General features: G+C 34.7%; 1 protein-coding gene across 1 annotated transcript in view; it reads left to right on the top strand.

Annotated features, from left to right (window-relative positions):
* Positions 1-22,136, top strand: part of LOC111151439 (zona pellucida like domain containing 1) — a 44,312-nt gene that overhangs the window by 10,852 nt on the left and 11,324 nt on the right. The window contains exons 2-6 of the mRNA XM_022509446.1: positions 3,934-4,154; positions 7,263-7,444; positions 8,740-8,812; positions 13,236-13,333; positions 14,705-14,785. Coding sequence (XP_022365154.1) covers positions 3,934-4,154; positions 7,263-7,444; positions 8,740-8,812; positions 13,236-13,333; positions 14,705-14,785 — 655 coding nt within the window. The remainder of the gene's footprint in view (positions 1-3,933; positions 4,155-7,262; positions 7,445-8,739; positions 8,813-13,235; positions 13,334-14,704; positions 14,786-22,136) is intronic.

Raw genomic sequence — 22,136 nt, 5'->3', positions numbered from 1 at the left:
AAAGTATCTTTTCTCCCACCTCAAAGCCTCACAAATGGAAAAGTTGTGCTGAATGGATGTCTTTAGTATCTATAACCAGGGAAAAATGTGTTTCTCAGAAGGGATGGTGAAAAGTCTTTAGAAAACTAGGTTAGGATGGATTTGAACAGATCTCTTTTCTTCTACTGCAAAAAGCCTTTAGCTTGTTATCGTATCTCCTAGTGGGATCAGCTTGTAGCAAATTCAGTTCCATTTCAGGAGTTACAAGTCTTCAGTTAAACGCAGAAAACTGAAGAGAGCTCTACATCTGGACAGAACAATCTTTGCCATTTATTAAGCTCTTCTAAGTATCCACTAATTCCTCTCAAACAAAGGTGACGAAGCTGAAGTCTTGGTTTAAATTAAGGGGAATGATATTTCTCCTTTGTAACATATTTAATGATATGTATTCACTTGGATGAATTTGTGATACTCCAAGTAATGCAGTGATACAATTCTTTATTCCACTGGACAGAAAAAGAATTCTTAGTAAACTCACTGGTAGTTAAGAATTTGATCTGACATTGAGGAAGACATTTTGTTAACTTACAGAGACCATTTTTTATGAAATGGTTTCCTGTGATTTTGCCAGTGTGTCACTTGGCCTCCTTTTCTGCCATTTCCTTCTTTCTATTTTAAATTCAACTGAAAACAGAACCATCCAGTTCTCCATCAAGCCTGGACATATTTCACACTTATGTTGTTATTCACACTCCCCTTTGTGTTATAAAATTTCTACTCCTTTAAATATCCAATTTACTGATGCTTCAAAACTCAGGTCAGGGACATCTTCTCCAAGAAACTGTTCCTAACTAGCTCATCTGGGTAAGGTTCATTCTTGGTACTACCCCAAAGCTCTCTGCCTAATCTTTCTGTCAAACTGGGCCACATATATCTCCTTTTATGGACTATGATGTGCTGGAGAACAAGTACCACTACTTTGTAAATCCTCTTTGCAGTCTAGTGTTCCAATATTTCATGTAGTTAATTACTTAATTAAATATTCACATCAATGAATATTATAGCTTCCTCCTTTCTGGGACTTTCAGTTTATATAGAAGACAACTAGACAAATACAATAGGATTCTAGGGCAATATGACAGCATAATGCAGTGGCATAATTTAGATTTGGGATTAGGGAAGTCTTTGGGGAAAGGACAAGAAATTTGAGACCTGAAGACTGAATAGGAGTTAAGCAGACAAAGACTTGGGGGGAGGAGGAACATCCTAAACAGAGAAAAGAGCACTGATCAAAGGCCCCGTACAAAATGTATTAGGCTTTTCAAAGTACTCATAGCATTTGAGGAATAATTTATATAAAATAATGTTACATATTTGTAGTGATTTTAAGGGTACAGCTTATGATTTTGACAGGTGTATGCAGTCGTGTAACTACTACTCAGATCAAGACAAAGAACATTTTTATCATCCCACAAATTTTCCTTGCTTCCCCTATTCCAGACAATTCCACCCCTGGAGGTAACAGCTATTCTGCTTTTCATCACTCAGTGTGATGCTTTCAAAGAGCTAAAGAAAGTTCAGTGAAACAAAGGTAGGGAGCAAGGGGGATGGTAGAACGATGTGAATGCAGAGGTAAGATGATGGCAGATCATGGAGCGTCTTGAGGACCTGCTTCATGATTTGGAATTCTGGCACAAGTAAAATGGATAGGTTGAAGACCTGAGCAGAGGTGAAATTATTGCATTCATGTATGAATAGCTATACTAATTAGAGAAGGTTAAGTGTGGAAATAAAGGAATCAAGTAGGAAGCTAACATAATTCTCTAGGGTAAGAGATTTGGTGGCATGAGCCAATGAATAGCATGTAGATAGAGAATAATCAATAGATTTTAGATCTTATTTGGAGTTTGTAGACCCTCAAACATTTATTAAAATGAACTCTATTATTTTAGTAAAAGTTATTTTATTATTTTAAAAGTTATGGTTGCATTTAAACAGCTAATGTTGCTGAAAGCTAATAGAGATATTTTCCCAACTTTAAGTAGTATGTATTATTTCCTATATACTTCATAATGAATTATATCTACAAAGGGAATATTGCTTGGAGTTTTCTAGAATAACTAGTCTAATATTTGCCTTTGGCCAAGAAATAGATTTTCCATCTTTCTCTTCATCTTTAACCATGAAAAATATTTTCTTTCTTTTTGTAATGAGTTTAAAATCATAACCAAACAGAAATTTTCATTTTTACTTATTCACATTCTCAAAATATGACTCACTTTTCCAGCAAAAACCAGTCTGGGGAATGAATACTCCAAAGAAATATGCTGTTGAACACTTAACCCTTAGATTACATTTGAGATATTTAAGCCAATAATACTATGCCCAAAAACCTTGAGTGACATTTATGTATTACTAAGGTGAACATCATCTCATTTACTAAAAATACATTTTAGTTTGCTTGTTTTTCCTTTTTTTGAGCAAATTGAGTTTACTTCCCCAAAGAGCTTAGTCAGTTTTTGCTTTGTTTGTGTCCACATTTTGAAAACCTGATGCTTTTTTTGGATACTTTAAGTGGTAAAATGGAGTGTTAGAAAGTGGTAAAGTAATTGTATTAATTTCCTAAGGCTGCCATAACAAAATGCCACAAAAGGGTGACTTGAAACAAGAGTAATTTATTGTCTTGGAGTTCTAGAGGCTAGAAGTTGAAAATCCAGGTGTCCGCAGGGCCACATTCCCTCTGACACTCTGGATAGAATCCTTCCTTGGCCCCTCCTATCTTTTGGTGGTTTGCCAACAAGCTTTGGCATTCTTTGGCTTATAGATGCATCTCTCCAATTCTGTGTCTTCACATGGCATCCTCCCTGTGTCCATCTCTTCACATGGCATTCCTTTTTTAAGGACACAGTCATTTTGGATTAGAGACCCACCCTATTTCAGTGTGACTTCATCTAAACTAATTTTATCTACAATGACTAAATTTCCAAGTAAGATCATGTTATACAGACTGAGGGTTAGGACTATAGTGTATCTTTTTTATGATGGGGGGAGGGACATGATTCAACTTAAAACAGTACCAAAAACAATAAATGTAAAAGCTTCTGGCACTGGGGAATCGCCTCCCAACCCACCTCTCCATTTGCTACATATATTTTCTTCATCATATGAAGAAATGTAACTCGGTAGAGATATGAAAAGCTTGTGTGTGTGCCTATGCTCACCTCTGTAGACCTAGAGTGGATCCCCTCACTGATAACTCATGGAATAGTCATGGAAACTGTGATAATTATGTTTTAAATTTCCACGTCTCATTCATTCCTTTTATTTTGGCATAGTCATTGGCAAAATTTACTTAGAGCAGGCTATGCATTTTTTTTTTTTTTGTAGTATCAGCACATTTGTTCTCATTCCTTTCTCTCTAGAGTAATTTAATACAGGCAAAATAAAATGGGATTCTGACAGACAGCTTTTGTTTCTCCATCCTGGATAAGATGGGTTACAAAACACCCAAACTCTCAGCAATATGTCTTACAATGGATTTTAACTTCTCCTTCTTTACACTTGGAAAGATGCATCATTTGTAGTGAGTCTCACTACTCTGGACAGGCTATCTGAATAATTCAGTTACTCTAGCTTTGAATTTTCTCTTAACTTGATTTTTTTCTACTCGATTCTCTAATCATTCTGTAATACTCAACTGACATTTAATGCACATCCACTGTATACCAGACACAAAGCAACGGAGATATTTTCTAACTCCTAAATTACTATATCTAAGACTATTCTTCCTGGCTACTTTTCTTAACTTTCATATTGGATTATGGTATATTCAACTATAGGAATCAGTTAAACAGACTGAAGGGATGAGTAAATACATTAGAGGAGGTTAAAGTTATTCTTGTACCCTGTACTGTGCTTTTGTGACTGTTTACTTTTTATATATTTTTATTTCAGCTGAAAGAGACATCAATGTCTACTGTGGGGTGCAAACCATTACAATGAAGATTAATTTTTGCACTGTACTTTTCTCGGGTTATTCTGAAACTGATCTGGCCCTGAATGGAAGGCATGGGGACTCCCACTGTAGAGGGTTCATCAATAACAACACCTTTCCTGCAGTCGTCATTTTCATCATCAATCTTAGCACCTTGGAGGGCTGTGGAAACAACTTAGTGGTAAGACAAGTGTGAAATTATGTGCTAGGTTTGGGATCACGACAAAAAGTCTCCCCATTTCATGAAATAATCAGAAGACCAATCTATCTTTCAAGAAAAAATTTCCAATAAAACTAAACAAATCACTTCCTTTGCCTGTTTGAGGCTTCAGACATACAATTTTATTTCCCAGTAATGGTTCTGTTTATTGTTGGTGAAAGTTGAGGGGTGTGAGATCAGCTGTGCTGTTCTAAACAACATTATTTGTGCGAGTGACATTGATGAATATTTCCCTACATTTTATTATTAGCTATGCTTTTCGTGCATTTTTATGGAACTATCTTATACAAAAATTGTTTGTTCTGGTGAGTTTGGCAATGAGTCTCTTGGCCCCTTGCTTCTAGTGACCTTATTCAGAAAGAAAGATGAAATACAGAATGGGAAACTCAGAATCTTCTAGGTCCATGTTTACCATGGGACTATCTACAGCAGTATTAGTGGAAGAGGACTGTCAGCATTTTCAGTGGGATATTCTTCATCGTGTGGGACTGTTCTTTGAATTTCCAAACGTTTTTCATATCCAATCTTACTCATGAAATCCCACTATATTGTTCAAAAAAAGAAATCTCTCTAATCATTGTAAAAATCAAAAAACTGCTTCAAATATTCCCACCCTGAATGAGAACCACTAGTCTATGCTATTCATTTATTTGTACTTGCACTAAACACCAATAAATAAATAAATAAATAAATAAATAAAAAGAAAGAAAGAAAAGAAAAGAAAAGGAAAAAGAAAAGAAACTGAGTGAGGAATTGATACTCCCAGGAATTAAAATTAATCGAAGTATAAATATTATGATTTGAGGGGTGTTACACTGAAATTCATTGAATATTATTTTTCATTTTGCTTGGTTAAATATAATCTTATTGTTAAATCCTAGCACAGACAAAAAGGAGATACAGTGAGCATGACCACTTAGCCCAGTGTATGAGGAGAAACTGGCTTTTCCTCTTCATAAATTATTGTTTGGGATTAAAGGGGAAGGCTTAATTTCTCTAAGGGCAGGTTTTCTAAGAATTGATGGGAGATGGGAGATAGGAAAGGGATTTCTTTGATCTCCTTCCTCATCTTCTCTCGGAGGCCAGTTAGAGTATTGTGCCTGCACCGTGAGTATTGTTGACTCTTTTTATTAAAAACATTTATTCATCTCTCTGAGTTGTGCACAGAGAGGTTATGAGATGGGCCTGAGAGAGAGTGAAGCAGGCTGATTATTGCATGTCTGTGTTTCCTTGCGGAGGGAGGAGCCCACACGGAGAGCCAAGGTCTCCCTCCTCCCACCATATCCTGGGGTCTCTCCTTCAGGCTGCTTTCTTCTCTGGATTTAAGTCTTGCCAAGCTGCCAAGAAAATAGTTCAAGAGAAATGCCAGGCAAATCATCTGGGTGTGTGTGTGTGTGTGTGTGTGTATGTGTGTGTGTGTATGTGTGAACATACTTATGTGTGCACGTTGGTATGCACATGTGCTATTTACCTTTTTTAAAAGCTGAATAACTTGGGTATAAAAATTACTACGTATGTGTGTGTGTGTTGTTTGTTTTGTTTTCACAGAATTTGTATGTTTAGTTAGCCAGTCAGGAAGGTGTGAGAGGAGGGGAAGATTTGCTTATTTTTTCATTTTTGCTCTGGATGTCACCAGCTTTGGGGTCTGTTCCAATGACAATCCTACATGGGAAAAATTAAGTAGACTATTACATCACTGAATTAGAATTAAAAAAAAAAAAGTTTTCATTTACAATGATTCTGGCTCTGTTCATGAATCAGCTTGATGATTGCCTTGGGTTTGCCCATGTACTTCTAAGTTCATGCAGAAGGTTTATTCTATTGTTGACAAGTAAGTATTACAGGTTCCATAATATCTGCTAAAAGTATTCATGAGTGTCATACTGTCTTTGACATAATGGGAGAAGCTGTATTGCTCTAAGGTGTTACAAAAGTCAAGAACATTATTGATTATTCCTAAAATGGTGGTTCTTACATTTTAGTGGGATTGAAGAATCCAATGAAAGCTAATCAGTCCCAGGAAAATATGCATATGGACAATATTTTAATATAACTTTTGGGAGTTCATGATCCCCCTGAAACCCATCTATGAATGGTTCCCCTGGAAAGAGATGAGAGTCTCCATGTATGTACTACAGATGAAGGCCCATAGATTGACCCTCAGAAAATTTGTGACCTTAATTCATTTGTTCAGAATTCATCTCCGGGGCCCCAAGATGCTGGTGTCATTGTGTGATGCTGACCACGCGAAGGCAAACAAGACTAAGAGGACCCCCACAAAGGGTTCTGATTCGGTGAAGGGGACTGCCAGTTCACGCACCGTGGTTGCTCCTGTGATGGAGATAAGCACCACCTACAGGGAGGTCAGGAACTTTCTTAGGGAAGATGAGATCTAGGGGGGAAGCAGGATACATCATGGTGAAGTGAGGGAGAAGAAGGCAGAGGGAGCATGTATGGCTAGGGTGTTATTTTTATTACTATTATTTTAAAAGATTTTATTTATTTGTTAGAGAGAGATCATAAACAGAGGTTGTTGCAGGCAGAGGGAGAAGCAGATTTCCCACTGACAAAGAAGTCCACTGGGGAACTTGATCCTGGGACCATGGAATCATGACCTGAGCCCAAGGCAGATGCTTAACTGACTGAGCCACCCAAGTGTTCCAGTGGCTGGGACATTATTAGCCAAGAGTTTAAGTCTGGAGACATGAAACCAAAGTGGAAAACAATATCAGATTAACAGGGATTTTTTAAGGCAGGCCACAGAATTTGGACCTTACTCATGAACATTTTCGAATTACTTGCTGTAGCCTTCTGGACATGTAATCTCTCTCCTTTCTTATTTGTGAAATATGAATAAAGTGTCTTTGGTGAATATGGAGTTTCCTTTAGTTAAAAGACATATATAATCATTTATAAATAGCATTTTGTGTATATAATCTCAAAACCATGGCATGTTGTAGTTGAAACAGACCCTAGGAATGATCTGATCTAATGTTTTATTTTGCAGATGAAATGCCTAGATTTACATATAGCTATTTAATCATTAAACTTGATCTACTGTTTTAATAGGTATCCACAATTCCAGGAGTTAGTGCTTATGGAAATGCAACTTCAGTACAAATAGGAAATATTTCGGGATACATTGATACTCCAGACCCACCAACAATCATCAGCTATCTACCTGGGCTTCTCTACAAATTTAGCTGTAGTTACCCACTGGAGTACCTGGTTAATAATACCCAGCTTGCCTCGTAAGTTCACAGTCTATCCCTGTTTTCACATTCTGTCTATCTATCTGACCTTGCTATGACCCATATCAACAGATCAAATATATCTATTTCTCCCCAAATTAAAACTGGCTCAAACTGGCCAGATGTCTGCCTGGGGGTTCTCCTCATGCCCTTCAGAATCATCCAAGCAGCTAAGAACTCTGGATGCTGATGCAGTCCAAGAGGACTGTCCTGTTTCTGGGATGTAGAACAGTTACTGCATGTTGGGTCTTGCCTGGCTTCAGTCTCTGCCATAAGCTCTCACTGTTGAACTCTCCTGCCTCAGAATGTGAGACTGCATGCTCTTGCTGGGGTGTCAGCTGCACAGGTGCCGATGGCTCCCAAAGAGAGGTAATATCACTCAGAGCCAGAGGGCTTCAGATGTGGATGGAGCTCATAGCCTTTTGCTTATAGTCATGCATTCATTCATTTTTCCCAAAGTACATACTCCAAGACAAGGTTGTGTTCACAATACTGCATTGCCCCCTGGATTTGTCAGATTTGTCAAAACTTTGGCAAAATGGGATAATTGAGTGAAAACCTTCTCTCCTCAGATCTAGCGTTGGCTTTCACAAAGGTGTAGTGATTGTTTAATCTTAGTCATGAGGGAGTGTGGAGGTCACATTCTTTTTCATTTAAAAAAAATGATCACAGCTGGTTTTAGTGGCACAACGATGACAAATAACTTGGTGAAAAGCAAGACTTGGAAAAACAAGAAAAGAAAGGCTTTGAGTCAAAACAATACAGGTGTAGAGGGAAGTGAGTCATTAGGGTGTCATAGACTTAATCTGCTCCCCTGTTCTTCCCCAGTAAACACATTCCCAAGTGTGCAGTGTGCCTGGAAAGTCATTCATTCATTCAATAAATATTTATTACACTTCTACCATGTGCCATGCAGTGTTCTAGCAGTGAACAAAGTAAAACAAAATCCCTGATCTCATGAAACTTCTCCAGGGATTGATGAAAATGTGTTTGTATCAGATTCAAGTTATACTGGAATGACATTTTTCTTTAAAAAGTCCCATATATGCAATGCAAAATGCAAAGATGCCTTTGTAAATAAAAAGATCATAAAGAACAGTCTGTCTTTATTTGGTCTCTCTGGCTTTTTGATTATTTATCTGTTCAGTGATTTAAATAGTGTACCTACTCCAGGCCTAGTTAAAAGTATGTCACGCTTACTCAAGAGTTTGAGCCTTAAATCCAACATTAATGTATAACTGAACCTTTTAATTTAAAAACTCATCAGTGCTTTCCTTTCTCTAAATCTGTTTTAGGTCCTCAGCTGCTATTTCTGTGAGAGAGAACAATGGTACATTTGTCAGCACTTTGAACCTGCTCCTTTATAATGTAAGTTGTTGGGTGAAGGATGTTATGTTCCCTCTCACTGTTCTGAGGAGCCATTTATGCGGATGGGTTTTATATCAAAATCTACAAAAGCTACATTAACCCTGTTTTACTTTGGTAGCATTTATTCATCTTTACTAGAGTTTTTGTATAGCTTAGTGATAAAGGTATACTAAAAACTGCATTACTTTCTAAAAGTTGATAAATGACTTAGATTTTATTTTGTAAATGTGATTTTACATAGTTGCTTCAAGTGTCTATCTATATTTATATGTATGTATTTATTTGTGTGCCTGTGCGTGTAGCCGTAGTCAGGGTCAAGATTTTGAAAGTAATATTATTATGATAAAAAGAGAGGAAAAATCCAAGTGATATTTTTCCTGGTGATGAATGTGTTAATATTTTCAGTATGGGATTTGGCTGATGGCAATTCTGTCACATTTGAAATAACTTGGGTTGACTACATAGTATTGTCTAAACTCTTGTCATGTAAATATAGACAGTGGCAGCAAAATGTGAAAAATACATGGATTTCTATTTATAACTCTAACATTAATCCCCCAAATGATATTTTCATGTTGATTAAAAATTTTTATTCATACATTTTAAATGCCTGATTTAAATATCAATTTTTCAATCTATCAACCAACATTTTTGTAAATTATGAATCTGATTTTTACATTATTATTCATGTCATCATGGCACTGAGTTATAATTCATGCAACTGATTTAAAAGTCAGTGCTTTATACTTTGAATATAATGAGCTATAAATATTGTAGTAGGACATTTTCCAAAGGCATTTAAAAAAATCATGTTTATAAGTTTGTAGTCTGACACCACTGAGTTCTAAACAACAAATTAAAATGTGTTGGAATGAAGATTGCCTTTCTGTCATTTCCAAACTTCCCTCTCCAAGGAGAAACTGCCAAGTTACTTGGTTCCACAGTACTCAGCAAATATGTGCCAATATTCATTCCCAATATGGCCAGATATTTATTTTTGTTTTGAGCAGTATTTTTTAAACTGGAAAATTCCTATCTGTTGATTTATATGTGTAAGTTCCCTGGGGTAGAATTGAGGTGACTGGTTTGGATTCAGTATTACTTGTTATATTTGAGTGAAACAAAGATGAAACTTCCTGATCCTAAAAAAAGTAAAAAACAAAAATTATCCACATGGTGTTTAATGACACCATTATTTTTTTGTGAAATTAAACTATTCTATTACTGGTAAAGCAGAAAATAAAAATTTAGAAGTGTGGATTTGGGGAGAGCTTTGCTGTGAGGGTCTTTTCTTTATCATTAGAAATAGTAATCTCCTGTTGCTAACTAGATATAATCCTTCAAAACTTTCTAGAATTTTAATGCTAAATGAAAGCCTATAATTTGGTGATAACCTTAAGGTTTAAATTCTGTGGTAAAAAGGTAACCAATTGTTTGATATCAGACTATAAGTAAAACAGATAGTGTCAAAACACATCCCTTTTTTTTTTTGATGTGTCATGCTTTTTATTTCACAAGACGCAACATCCTGAGAGCTCTGATGGGAACAGAGTCTAAAAATGTAATTTAGGGAATGCCTGAGTGGCTCAGTTGGTTAAGCATCTGCTTTTGGCTCAGGGCATGATGCTACCTCGCTGGCTATTCATACAGCCTGCTTCTCCCTCTTCACGTTCCCTACCTCCCCTCCCCACCCTGTTCTCACTTGCTATTGCTCTCTCTCAAATAAATAAAATCTTTTAAAAAATGGAATTCAGAAAACAGAATAAATGCATCTCATTTTTAACCAGTTTGCAATACAGGTGTCACTAATGGTTGAATTAAAAAATTAAATTGAATTTTAAAAGTTATTTACTAAATAATTATATAATGAAATTTGGCCATTTCTCCACGAAGTATTTTTTTAATTAACAGACAATTTTTAGAGCAGTTTTAGGTGTACAGAAAAACTGATCTGAAAATACAGAGATCCCACAGACCTCCTGTGCTTATACACAATTTCCTCTATTACTTACACCTTGAATTTTGGGGTCTATTCATTACAATTGATGAGCTCATATTGATATATTAACTGAAGTCCATAGCTTATATTTGGTTTCACACTTCATGTATATTTTGTAGATTTTAGCAAATGCTGATGACTTGGATCCATCGTTACTGTATCACACAGAAGAGTTTCACGGCCCTAAACTACTTTTTTAACATGGCATGGATGAAATATTTTGTCATGATACAGGATATTACCAAACTAGTAATTTAGGCAAGCTTCCAGCTTTAAAATAAATAAGTCACAAAGGTGAAAAGCAAAGTCTAGGGAATATAGTCAATTGTATTGTAATAACAAGGAAAAAAAACCTAGTAATTTACACTAGAAAAAAATTGATTTCCTTTCACTAATTGATCCAAAATCATACTTATTATTTGTTTGGAACACTAACATTTAGCTATCCATATATAATTTCATTATAGCATTTCAAAATGAGTATTATTTTATAACCATTAGTGGCCATATCCTCCTATTTTACATGCAGAGTTTTTGATTTTTAACCCATAGTAATGGGTTATGAAAAGTTATGAAAAGCATGAAGAGTTATATACCTACTACTCTCATTCTTTGGAAACGAAAAGTTGTGCCTAGTCTGGTTTCATGCAATTGTTTAAGTATTCTGAAAGTCAGTAAATATACTTAGGAAAATTTTATTTATAAAAAAAGATAACTTTTATTGACTATGCCATTTCCATATATGTGGATTATTTCAAGTTGAACTGTGGCCTTATTTATGTGTAATATAAATATATAGGTTTTCTCCACTGTGGAAATGGAAAGTGAAGATGACTTTGTGCATTTGAATTGTACCTAAATATTAGTGTCTTCTGAGAAAATACAGAAAGAGTAAATCTGAAATAGTACTACATTAACTATGAATGTTTCTTAATAGTTGAAGAAAAAAATATAAAATAAATATAAATGACTTTAGGGACAATATTATACTAACAAGAATAAAAAAGCAACTATAAAAACAAAGGAGGAAAAAGTACCCTTAGAAGCAACTTTAGGAGGAAAAAATGTGATGATTCATGGTTAAACCACAGCTGAGTCCCACCATTTGCAAATGACTTAGCAGTATGATATTTGTAAATAAACAAACATTCTTCTGGCCCCTGCTAATACCCTGTTGATGCAAGAATCAGATCTGTATACTTAATGAAGTGTGGAATACTTGGAGAAGTTTGCAAAGGGAGCCGGAAAGATAAATAAAAATACTACCTATTAGAAATGGTTGGAGGAGCTATTATCATTTACCACAGAAATAGAGAAAATAAGTACAGCATATAATCCCTCATTTATATGATTTTATTTGGGAATGAAATGTTCCATACAAGTACAACTTTTTCAAAAGTAAAGTGTCCAAACAATAATTTTAAAAATTTATATGTTCAAAAATTCAAAATCTGTCACTTTCTTCCTGTCCTTCTTGGACAGAATATGCTCTGTATTTTGCCTTTGCTTGATGTCTTTGAAATTTCATAATGAACATTAACATTTTTCCTTTGCCGCAAAATATCATTGTCTTCAGGGTTACTAAATTTGGAGGAAACAATTTGCTTGCATGCTAAATTATTTGACAGCTTACATTTTTAGAAATTCTTTTCTTTTCTTCTTGTTTTTTTTTTGCATCCTACAATTTTTGTCATTAAACTGTCACTTCTTAATTTCTAACCTATTACTTTAATACTGTAAATTGGGGAGTAATATAAATAAGCTCTTGAAATTTTTTATAAAATAATGGTAGAAAGGTAGAAGTGAAATCCTGAGACACCCTTCTGTAAGTAACTGCCAAGGAATTAGGTGAAGGAACTCCGTGGCATGCATTTTGGCAACTTACAGGACATGTTGGTCTCTTTTTAGGTTTTCAAAAACATTTTGGTATTTTCAAATTGCCAGATAAGTGATTTTGGGCAAATGACACATTATCAAGAGCATAAAGACCAAAACCCTAATGGAAAGGGCTTAAACTGAAGTAGATGTAATTTAAAGAAACTGAGCATAAGCCAGTAATGTAATTTAAATAAATGAAGTATTAATTTAAATGAACTCTATGTTGACAATTGATTATTAAACAAATTAAGTATTAATCACTGACTATCAACCATTGAATGCAATTTAAATACACAGAACATTAACTATTATATATGATAAACTATGGAAACAAAAAGATTTATGCATGGAAATGAATTTGTTACTTGGATATGGTTTAAGAACAGTTCTGCTGAGAAACTAAAGGATTAACTGGATCTTTTTGGGGTTGATTCTGTATATTTATGTTGATTCTCTCCCTTTTTATATGACATTATTGTTTTAAGTGGCAAATGTGCTGTTTGGAAGACAATGACAGATTAATTGCTCATTTTTTTTCATCATTAGGATTCAACCTACAGCCAGCAGTTAATTATCCCAAGTATAGGATTACCTTTGAAAACCAAAGTATTTGCAGCTGTACAAGCCACTAATCTGGATGGCAGGTATTTTCAAACTCTTTTCTTTTTTTCTGTTGGTTAAAACATTTTGACCACATAAAGCCTAATGAATCATAAAGTTAGCTCATTCATTTTTAATTTAAAAAATACTGTCATTGCCACACCATTTAGGAATGCTAATAAATAGAAATAATAAATTACAAAGATTAAAGGGTGACACTTATTTTGTGTCATTAATTGGAAAATAAGAAGTCTTCCCATAAAGAAGGAGGGAGAATTACTGGAAGAGGGAATGAGCAGATCTTCTGGGATACCACAATGTTCTAGTCTTTCATCTGAAAGACGATGAATCAGATGCAGTCATTTTGTGACTGCATGATTTGTGCACTTTTCTATGTGTATGTTACTATTCAATACAAATGTATTTAAAAAAAACAACACAAAGAACTCTCCCCATAATGATCTGGGCCAAAATTATATAATATGATCCTCAGAAACATCTCCATAAGAAACCCCAAGTCAATCAAGTTTCATATGATTGAGTTTCTTATGACCATGTTTTAGACAATCCAGAATGATCAAAATTGAAAGGGAATTCAAAAGCTGAAGATCCAATCCAATATTATTATAAAGATCCAATAACATATTATTACATAAACTTGGCATCCTGAAGAATATTCTCCAGTATACTCTGGAAATTTAGTTTTTCTTTACCTTCTCCCTTTCTTTCTTAGTATTGTTTTTCTTGGATATATATGATTCTTTAAAATTATCTTATCAAATGCAGGAATTAAAAAGAATTATTGGCATTTACTTCCCATAGACTAGTCATTTTTATAACACCAGAGTGGGAATGAAATAATGTATAAATCTAGGCACAGTATGGCCTTGTGGAGGAAGGCTGTGTATTTGCCTCGTGGTTTTCTTTTACCTAAAACTGTCTGTCATGGACTCCCACTCTCACCACCACTGATTCTGGCATAATTTTCAGTGTATAATTTATGCACCAAACTCCTTGCTGTATGTGGTATTATAATATCTTCTGTCATTTGTTAAAGATAGTAACTTCTGGAAACAAAAGGCTATTGTTCAGAGAGAACATACAAGCATCTCTGTAGCTCACTTTTGGCTTCTGTTTCTCCAGACTTTGAACAGCTGTCTTGTACACAACTTTTGTGTGTGTATGTGTGATATTAGCCTTAAACCCACTTAATGTGGGTTGGCAATTTGCTGGATATTTTTAAACACCTCGAGCTTAGGAGAATATTCTAAAACAAAAAGCCTCTGAAATAACTAATAAGACTATAATTTTATCCTGTGGGGGTAAGATATTTGTCAATATTTACTTCCCTTGTATTAGTAACTAATACCCAAAAGGAAATTCTGAATCATGATTATGCTTACTTCTTTCTGTAGATGGAATGTCTTAATGGATTATTGCTACACAACACCATCAGGGAACCCAAATGATGATATTCGATATGATCTCTTCCTTAGGTAAGTCTTGTATTGATAACAAAGACCCATTGAAATGAAAACTCCAAGTTAGATAAACAAATTGTAGGGTACTTCTATAGCTTTTAAATTTAAAGTTTTACATTGTGAGCTTTTAGTCCTTACAAAGCCAGAAGTATAAAAGTTGAGAAGAGTTTTCAAGACAAAATGCTGATAAAGCTATTGCTGAATGAGAATTGCAAGTAAATTAGGTCCATCAAAGATATTTTATTCATGTTTAGGACACATGGGAATATTTCACTGTCTTAGAAAAAGCATGGTTAGGATATTATTGGCAATCAAAGAAAGGCAGTAGGAGGTACTATTTATTTGCAGCTAGACAGTCTCATCGTATGTCAGAGAGAGTAAAATTAAAGTAATGGTCTAGATAATTTAGACCCCAAAATGCTTTTCTTCATTTATCAGTATTTAATATGAAAGTATGATATAGCCTGCTACTCCTTTTTTATCAGAGCCAATAACTTCAACTTCATTCCCCAATAGACAATGATAGAGTGAATGTAATCTACATTTGGGGAAAGGGGACATTGATCATAAAAACATTCAATCATCCAAGTTTCCTTTCAGCATTTTTATCTAACAGGAGAGCAGACTTGAGAGTCAAGCAATGGCTTCTAATCATGCTTATAAAATGCGGTTGGCTCAGATCACAGCTACATATTGACACATGATGGGAATAATATGATGGGAAACCAAAAAAATGTGCTTTGTTGGCTAATCAAGGTTAAGATGATGGTCAGAGGCTGGGTCAAACTGACACTCTTATATCCTATTGCTGGAAGTGTTAATTTGGGAAACATTTTTGGGAAAAAAAAATGTTGGTATGTATCAAAAACCTTAAAACATTCCATATTCTTTGATGTTACATCCACAAATTTAGAAGCATATTCAAAAATATTTATGATTTTCTGGTCTATCAGTTATACTTAAAATGCTAAAACTTGGGGGGCAAACTGGATGTTCATCAATGAGGAAATGGCTAGGTGAATTAGGGAGTGCTAGTAATTTGGGAGCTTGCACAGCACTAAATTATATGAAGTTCTTTATAAAACAGAAAAAAAAATTGATTCTATTTTATCTTCTACCTTTCTGTCTTCTTGGTATTTTTAATCCTTGGAAATATGTGATTCTTTAAAATTTAAATGATCTGAAATATGAAGTGAAAGAATCAGTGTATATAATTGTATGTACAATGAACTTCATTTATATAATATGTGATAGAAAAGACTGTAAGGAAATACATCAACAGGTAGACCTTGATTACTTATGCATGGTAGGATTGTGAATCATTTTGTTTTGACATTTTTTTCTTACTTTCCAAAATTTCTATAGTGTTCACATGTTGGTAATGTGGAATATGATCATCAGACTTCTAGTATGATTATGGTTTAGGGCTAACTCTCTTTAGTGTTCTTATTAGAACTACAGAGAGTGAAATGAGTAACTAAATGAGTTTCTCAAATGTCCGTGTCAATGAAAGTAGTTGAAAAAGAAAACTGAGAAATCCCCAAATAATGTGTTCATGTTAATAAAAATAATTAAGATCAAGAGCAAATAGTGCAGGGAGAGGGGTTTGCTGCAGGAAGCAGTGTAGGGAGAGGTGGTAGGAGAAGTGGGGAAGAAAAATCAATGTTGAGGGATCCCAGAGGTGGCAGATTTCAGAAACAGCCAGGAGAGATGCATACCCATGAAGGAGAGGGTACCAATCTGAGTGGGGGTTGCTAGGAACAGGGCTGAAAACCAACAAGCCAACAGCCCTGGAGAATGTGAAGAGTGAAGGGATAGAGAGTGACCAGAGCTTCAGAAGTGTCAGGTCTCAAAGTGCCAGGAATACACATTCTAAAAAGTGAGGGATTCACCTGGGAAGACAAGGGCCTTGGTGGAAGAGGCGTATGAATGAAGCTGAGGAACATGGAACTGGTAGTAGAACTCTTGAACATCTTTAGGTCCAGAGAGGCAGGGAAAATTCAACCACACAATTATGGCACATTCAATGGAAACTTTTCTGTCCTTGTAAAACAAAGGCAGGAGAACCTTGAGTTAAGCAAATCTTTGAGGAAGGTCATTACTGTTCCACATTGCCCAAAGAGTCCTCAGAAAATGACAGGTCTAGGAAAATCCAACTCTTTCAAATGTGAATGGTAAGCAATGAAGATACTGCTTATAGTTTTCCAATGTACTGCCTGAAAAGTGTAGAAAAAAATAGCTGAGAAAATTTAAAGATAAATTAAACTCATTGGAAAGTTTGCTATGAAACATATAAGATTTGCAATTAAACATAGCAACATTAATTTTTTTTATTAAAAAGTAACCATAGAGCGACAAAAGCAAAATTAAACAAATGGGATTATATCAAGCTAAAATCTTCTGCATAGCAAAGGAAATCATCAACCAAATGAAAAGACAATCTTCTGAATAGAAGAATAGGAGAAAATATTTACAAAACATATATCTGATAAGGGGCTAACATCTAAAATATTTAAAGAGGGTGGCTGGATTATAGACATTGAGGACAGTATGTGTTATGGTGAGTGCTGTGAATTGTGTAAGACTGATGATTCACAGACCTGTACCCCTGAAGCAAATAATACATTGTATGTTAATTAAACTAAACTAAACTAAACTAAACTAAAATATATAAAGGAATACCTGGCTGGCTCAGCTGGTTAAGTGTCCAAGTCTCTATTTCAGCTCAGGTCATGATCAGGTTATGAGATTGAACCCCACATCAGTCTCTGTGCTCAGTGCGGAGTCTGCTTGAGATTCTCTCTCTTCATCTTCCCCTGCCTTCTCCCTTTCAAGTAAATCTCTCTCTCTCTCTCTCTCTCTCTCTCTCTCTCTATATATATATATATATATATAAAATCACTCCTATAACTCAACAGTAAAAAAACAATCTCATCAAAAAATGGACAGAAGATATGAATATAGAGATGGCCAACTGGTACCTGAAAAGCTGTTCAATAATCAAGGAAATGCAAATCAATTCTATAATAGAGATATCACCTCACACCTATTAGAATGGCTACATCTAAAAGATAAGAAATAACTAGTGTTGATGAGGATGTGGAACAAAAAGAACACTTGTGCACTGCTGGTGGGAATGTAAATTGGTATAGACCCTATGTAAAACACTGTGGAGATTCCTCAATAAACTAAAAATGGAATCACCATTTGATCCAGCAATTCCACTATTGGGTACTTATGCAAGAAAATGAAAACACTAACTCAAAAAGATATAGGTGCCTTCATGCTCATGGCAGCATTATTTACAATAGTCAAAACATGGAAACAGTCTAAGTGTCCATTGATGGATGAATGCATAAAGAAATTGTGAATGGATATCATATCGGGGGGGGGAAAAAAAAGGCAACCTCTCATAGGTATCATAGATACAGAAAACAGATTAGTGGTTGCCAGACATGGAGACTTGGGGGTGAGAGAAATGGGTGAAGGAGGTCAAAAGGTTAAAAAAAAAAAGGAATTGAAACAGAGGAAAATGAGAAGAGAAGGACAAGAAGAGAAGGAAAGAAAGAACAAGGAGTCAAGGCAAAAATTGTCAAGGGTGAAGAGAAGAGACAAGGGCAAAGAAAGGAATGGAAGGAGAAGGAAGGAAAGAGAAGGGATGTAAACAAGTATGGAAAAAGAAAAAAATTGATATTCTTCTTTGTAGTAAAAATAAGTGACCTGAAATCATTCCTGGGAAGACTGAGTAGATAGAGTTTTGCCTATTCTTCCCGCTAAGTACAACAACAACAACAACAACAAAATCCCTGAATGTTATATATAAAATAAAATATAAAATAAATTTAAAAAGATGGAGATAGGGTTCAACAAGCTAGGAAATTTGAGACCTCATGAATGATATTGTGGTGAGTTCCCTGGGTTTTCTTTTTGTCTTATATATCCCAGATTTAGAGCTGAAGAAGTTAACTCAAATATCAATGGGCACAGATATAAATGAATGAATGGATGTATGATGATAAAGCTTGCCCTCTCAAGCCAAAAGACTAGGAAAGGAGAGCTTAGTAAAACAGAAAACTTACATAATAGTTGTACTACTCTAGTTTAACAACACAAAATAAAGTGTGACTTCATCCCCACGCAGGCCAGCAAAGACTGAGTGGATGGCCAAATTGCCTTCCTTGGTCTGGCTGTAAGAAGGTATCCCAATCTCCGTTTATGGGATGATTTCAGAGAAGGCTGAAAGGGGATTCTGTACTTCTACTCTCACCTGGCAATAATGAAATACCCTTACATGCCCCATTGGGTTAATGTCAAAGGAGTCCCAGTGGAGAGTCAGATGTTTACTATTACCCCACTGTAACGAGACCATAGTCCTTGGGGTGTTGGCAGAAGACCACTCTTACCCCAGCTAGTCAGAGAGATATTATTGGGTGCCTAATGGGGAGTGGAAACTCCCACCCTACCCAGCATTAACAAGATCCCCACTCCTTGGTGGTCAAGAAAGGCCAAGAAGGAGTCTGGATTTCTGCTCCTATTTGGCAGTAATGACACAGTGCCTCTCCTTCCCTGATGAAGTGTTGGCAAAGAAAGCCAGCTAAAATATAAGGTTTATATAAGATCCTGAGTCTCATAAAATACTGGTCCAAATGTCCTAGGTTTAGTAAAAATCACTTGTCACAACAACAATCAGGAAGATCTCAAAATGAATGGAAAACGGACAAAAATAAATGTGACAGGGAGTTTAGAATTATCTAAAAAAAGATTTTAAAGCAGTCGTCATAAAAAGTTTTGACAGACAATAGCAAACATGCTTATAACAAATGGAAAAATAGAAAGTCTTAGCAATGAAAGGGAAGTCTCTGAACAGAAATGGAAGACATAAAGAACAAATGGAAAATTTAGTACTTAAAAATATAATATAATATAAAAAACTAAATATGCAATTATTCTAAAATCTAGCAATTTCATTCCTGGACATTTTTCTCAGTGATTATGAGGTTTACATAAAAAAACATGTATGCAAATATTAATGACAACTTTATTTGCAATAGCCAAAAGCTGGAAAATAATGGATATTCTTCAATAGGTAAATAATTTAATGTGATATATTCATGGCATGAAATACTACTCCTAAATAAAAAAGAATGGATTATTGATACGCATAACATAAATGTATCTCTAGATAATTACAGAGTAAAAAAAATCAAGTCCCAAAAGATTACATATCGCATGATTCCATTTATATAACACTTCAAAAAGATGAAATTTTATGAAGAAGTTTATTCTAATGTCTAAATGAATTTCTCTTAAAAAATCATAGTGATGGCGGGGTGCCTGGGTGGCTCAGCCAACTGGTTAAGTGTCCAATTCTTGATTTTGGCTCAGGTCATGATCTCAGAGTAATGGGATCAAGTCCTGCTTTGGTCTCCACACTTAGCAGGGAGTCTACTTGAGATTCTCTCTCTCTCCCTCTCCCTCTGTCCCTTCCCCTGCTTCTGTGCTCTGTCTCTCTCAAATAAATAAATAAATCTTTAAAAAAATCATAGCGATGGTGATAGAATAATAGAACTCACTTAGGAAAGGATAGGACAGTAAAAGGGAAAGCTACAAGAATGAGAAAAGGGAACTGGAAGAATTTAAGATGGAATAGGAAAAAAGTGTGTTATAGAAACATTTCTGTGAAACAAGAGGAATACACAATTAGGTGTTCTAGGGAGAATAAACACAGCAGAAAGCACAGTATAGGACAAAGAAAATAAAACTAGGATGCAAATAAAAAGAAACAAATATAAAAGAAAGGACAAAGAGGATTACAATAAAGATAATAGAAATAAAAGGTAGGCCAAAGGAATCCAACACATGTCTAATATACATAATTGGAATGTCCCCCTCCCCACAAAGGATCCAACATAATACAATAGAACAAGTAATTAAAAATATAGTCCAGGAATACTTGGTGGGTATTAAGGAGGGCATATATTGCATGGAGCACTGGGTGTGATGCATTAAACAATGAATCTTGGAACACTGAAAAAAATAAAATTAAATTAAGATGTTAAAATTTAAAAAATTAAAAAAATATATAGTCCAGAAATACTTTCCTAAATTGAAAGAAGACTTACACCAACATAAGGAAAGGATGCCCTGAATAAAATCAAAGGTTTCATCAAGTGGAAATGAGCAGAACTGTAAAAAGACATAATCAGAAATGTAATAAAAATGGGAGACTTTAATTCCCTTCTCTCAGGAAGCTCAGATCTGGTAGCCAACAATTAAGTAAGGGTATAGAAGAGCTGAATGAAATAGTAAGTGAGCTATATATTAATAGATGACAATGCTTAACAATATGAAAACAAAAAGTCACCATTACTTAGAAGTTTAAAACAGAAAACACTTGGATCAGAATTGGAAATATGAACCAAAATTTTGCAATAAATAAAATTCTTTGAAAAAACAAATAAAGAATCACAAGTTAACCAAATCAAGAAAAGGGATGAACAAATCCACAAAATACCCCCAAACATAGAAATAGCCCAACCACATATTATAGTTAATAACAGTTCTAAAATTATTAAAGGAATGTGATATTATACAAAATAAGCCACACAGACAAAAATTAGAATAGTGAGTTGAGAAATAGATCCAAAACATATGGGAATTTATGATATGATAGACTGATATCACAAATCAGTAGAATAAAAAGAGACTTTAAAAATGGTGTTGAGGGGCACTTGGGTGGCTCAGTGGGTCAAGCCGCTGCCTTTGGCTCCGGTCATGATCTCAGGGTCCTGGGATTGAGTCCCGCATCGGGCTCTCTGCTCAGCAGGGAGCCTGCTTCCCTCTCTCTCTCTCTCTGCCTTCCTCTCCGTCTACTTGTGATCTCTCTCTCTGTCAAATAAATAAATAAAATCTTTAAAAAAAATAAAAAATAAAAAATAAAAATGGTGTTGAAAGTGCATAACCATGAGGAAAATATCATCCTGGATCTATAGTTCATTTAATGTACAATAATAAACTTTATTGTTTATATTATATTTATTATATAATATTATCATATTATATAATAAATATAATATAACATATTAATATTATATAATATAAATTATTATATTATATTATATTGTTTATATTATTTTTATAGATTATTAATTTAAATATAAAAATACAGTTTTAAAAGTGGCAGAAGAAACCATATTAACATAAATATTTTTAAAACTTTGGAGTAAGAATGATCCATCTTTGGTCCAAATACAGACATACCTTGGAGATACTGTGGGTTTGGTTCGAGACCACTCTGATAAAGCACATATTTCAATACAGTGAGTCAACTGAATTTTTTGATTTCCCAGTGCATATAAAGTTATGT

Source organism: Enhydra lutris, unplaced genomic scaffold, assembly GCF_002288905.1.
Source record: "Enhydra lutris kenyoni isolate GAN:26980312 unplaced genomic scaffold, ASM228890v2 scaffoldscaffold2, whole genome shotgun sequence".
Classification (NCBI taxonomy): domain Eukaryota; kingdom Metazoa; phylum Chordata; class Mammalia; order Carnivora; family Mustelidae; genus Enhydra; species Enhydra lutris.
Note: the sequence above shows the minus strand (reverse complement) of the source record. Positions and strands in the feature narration are given on the sequence as shown.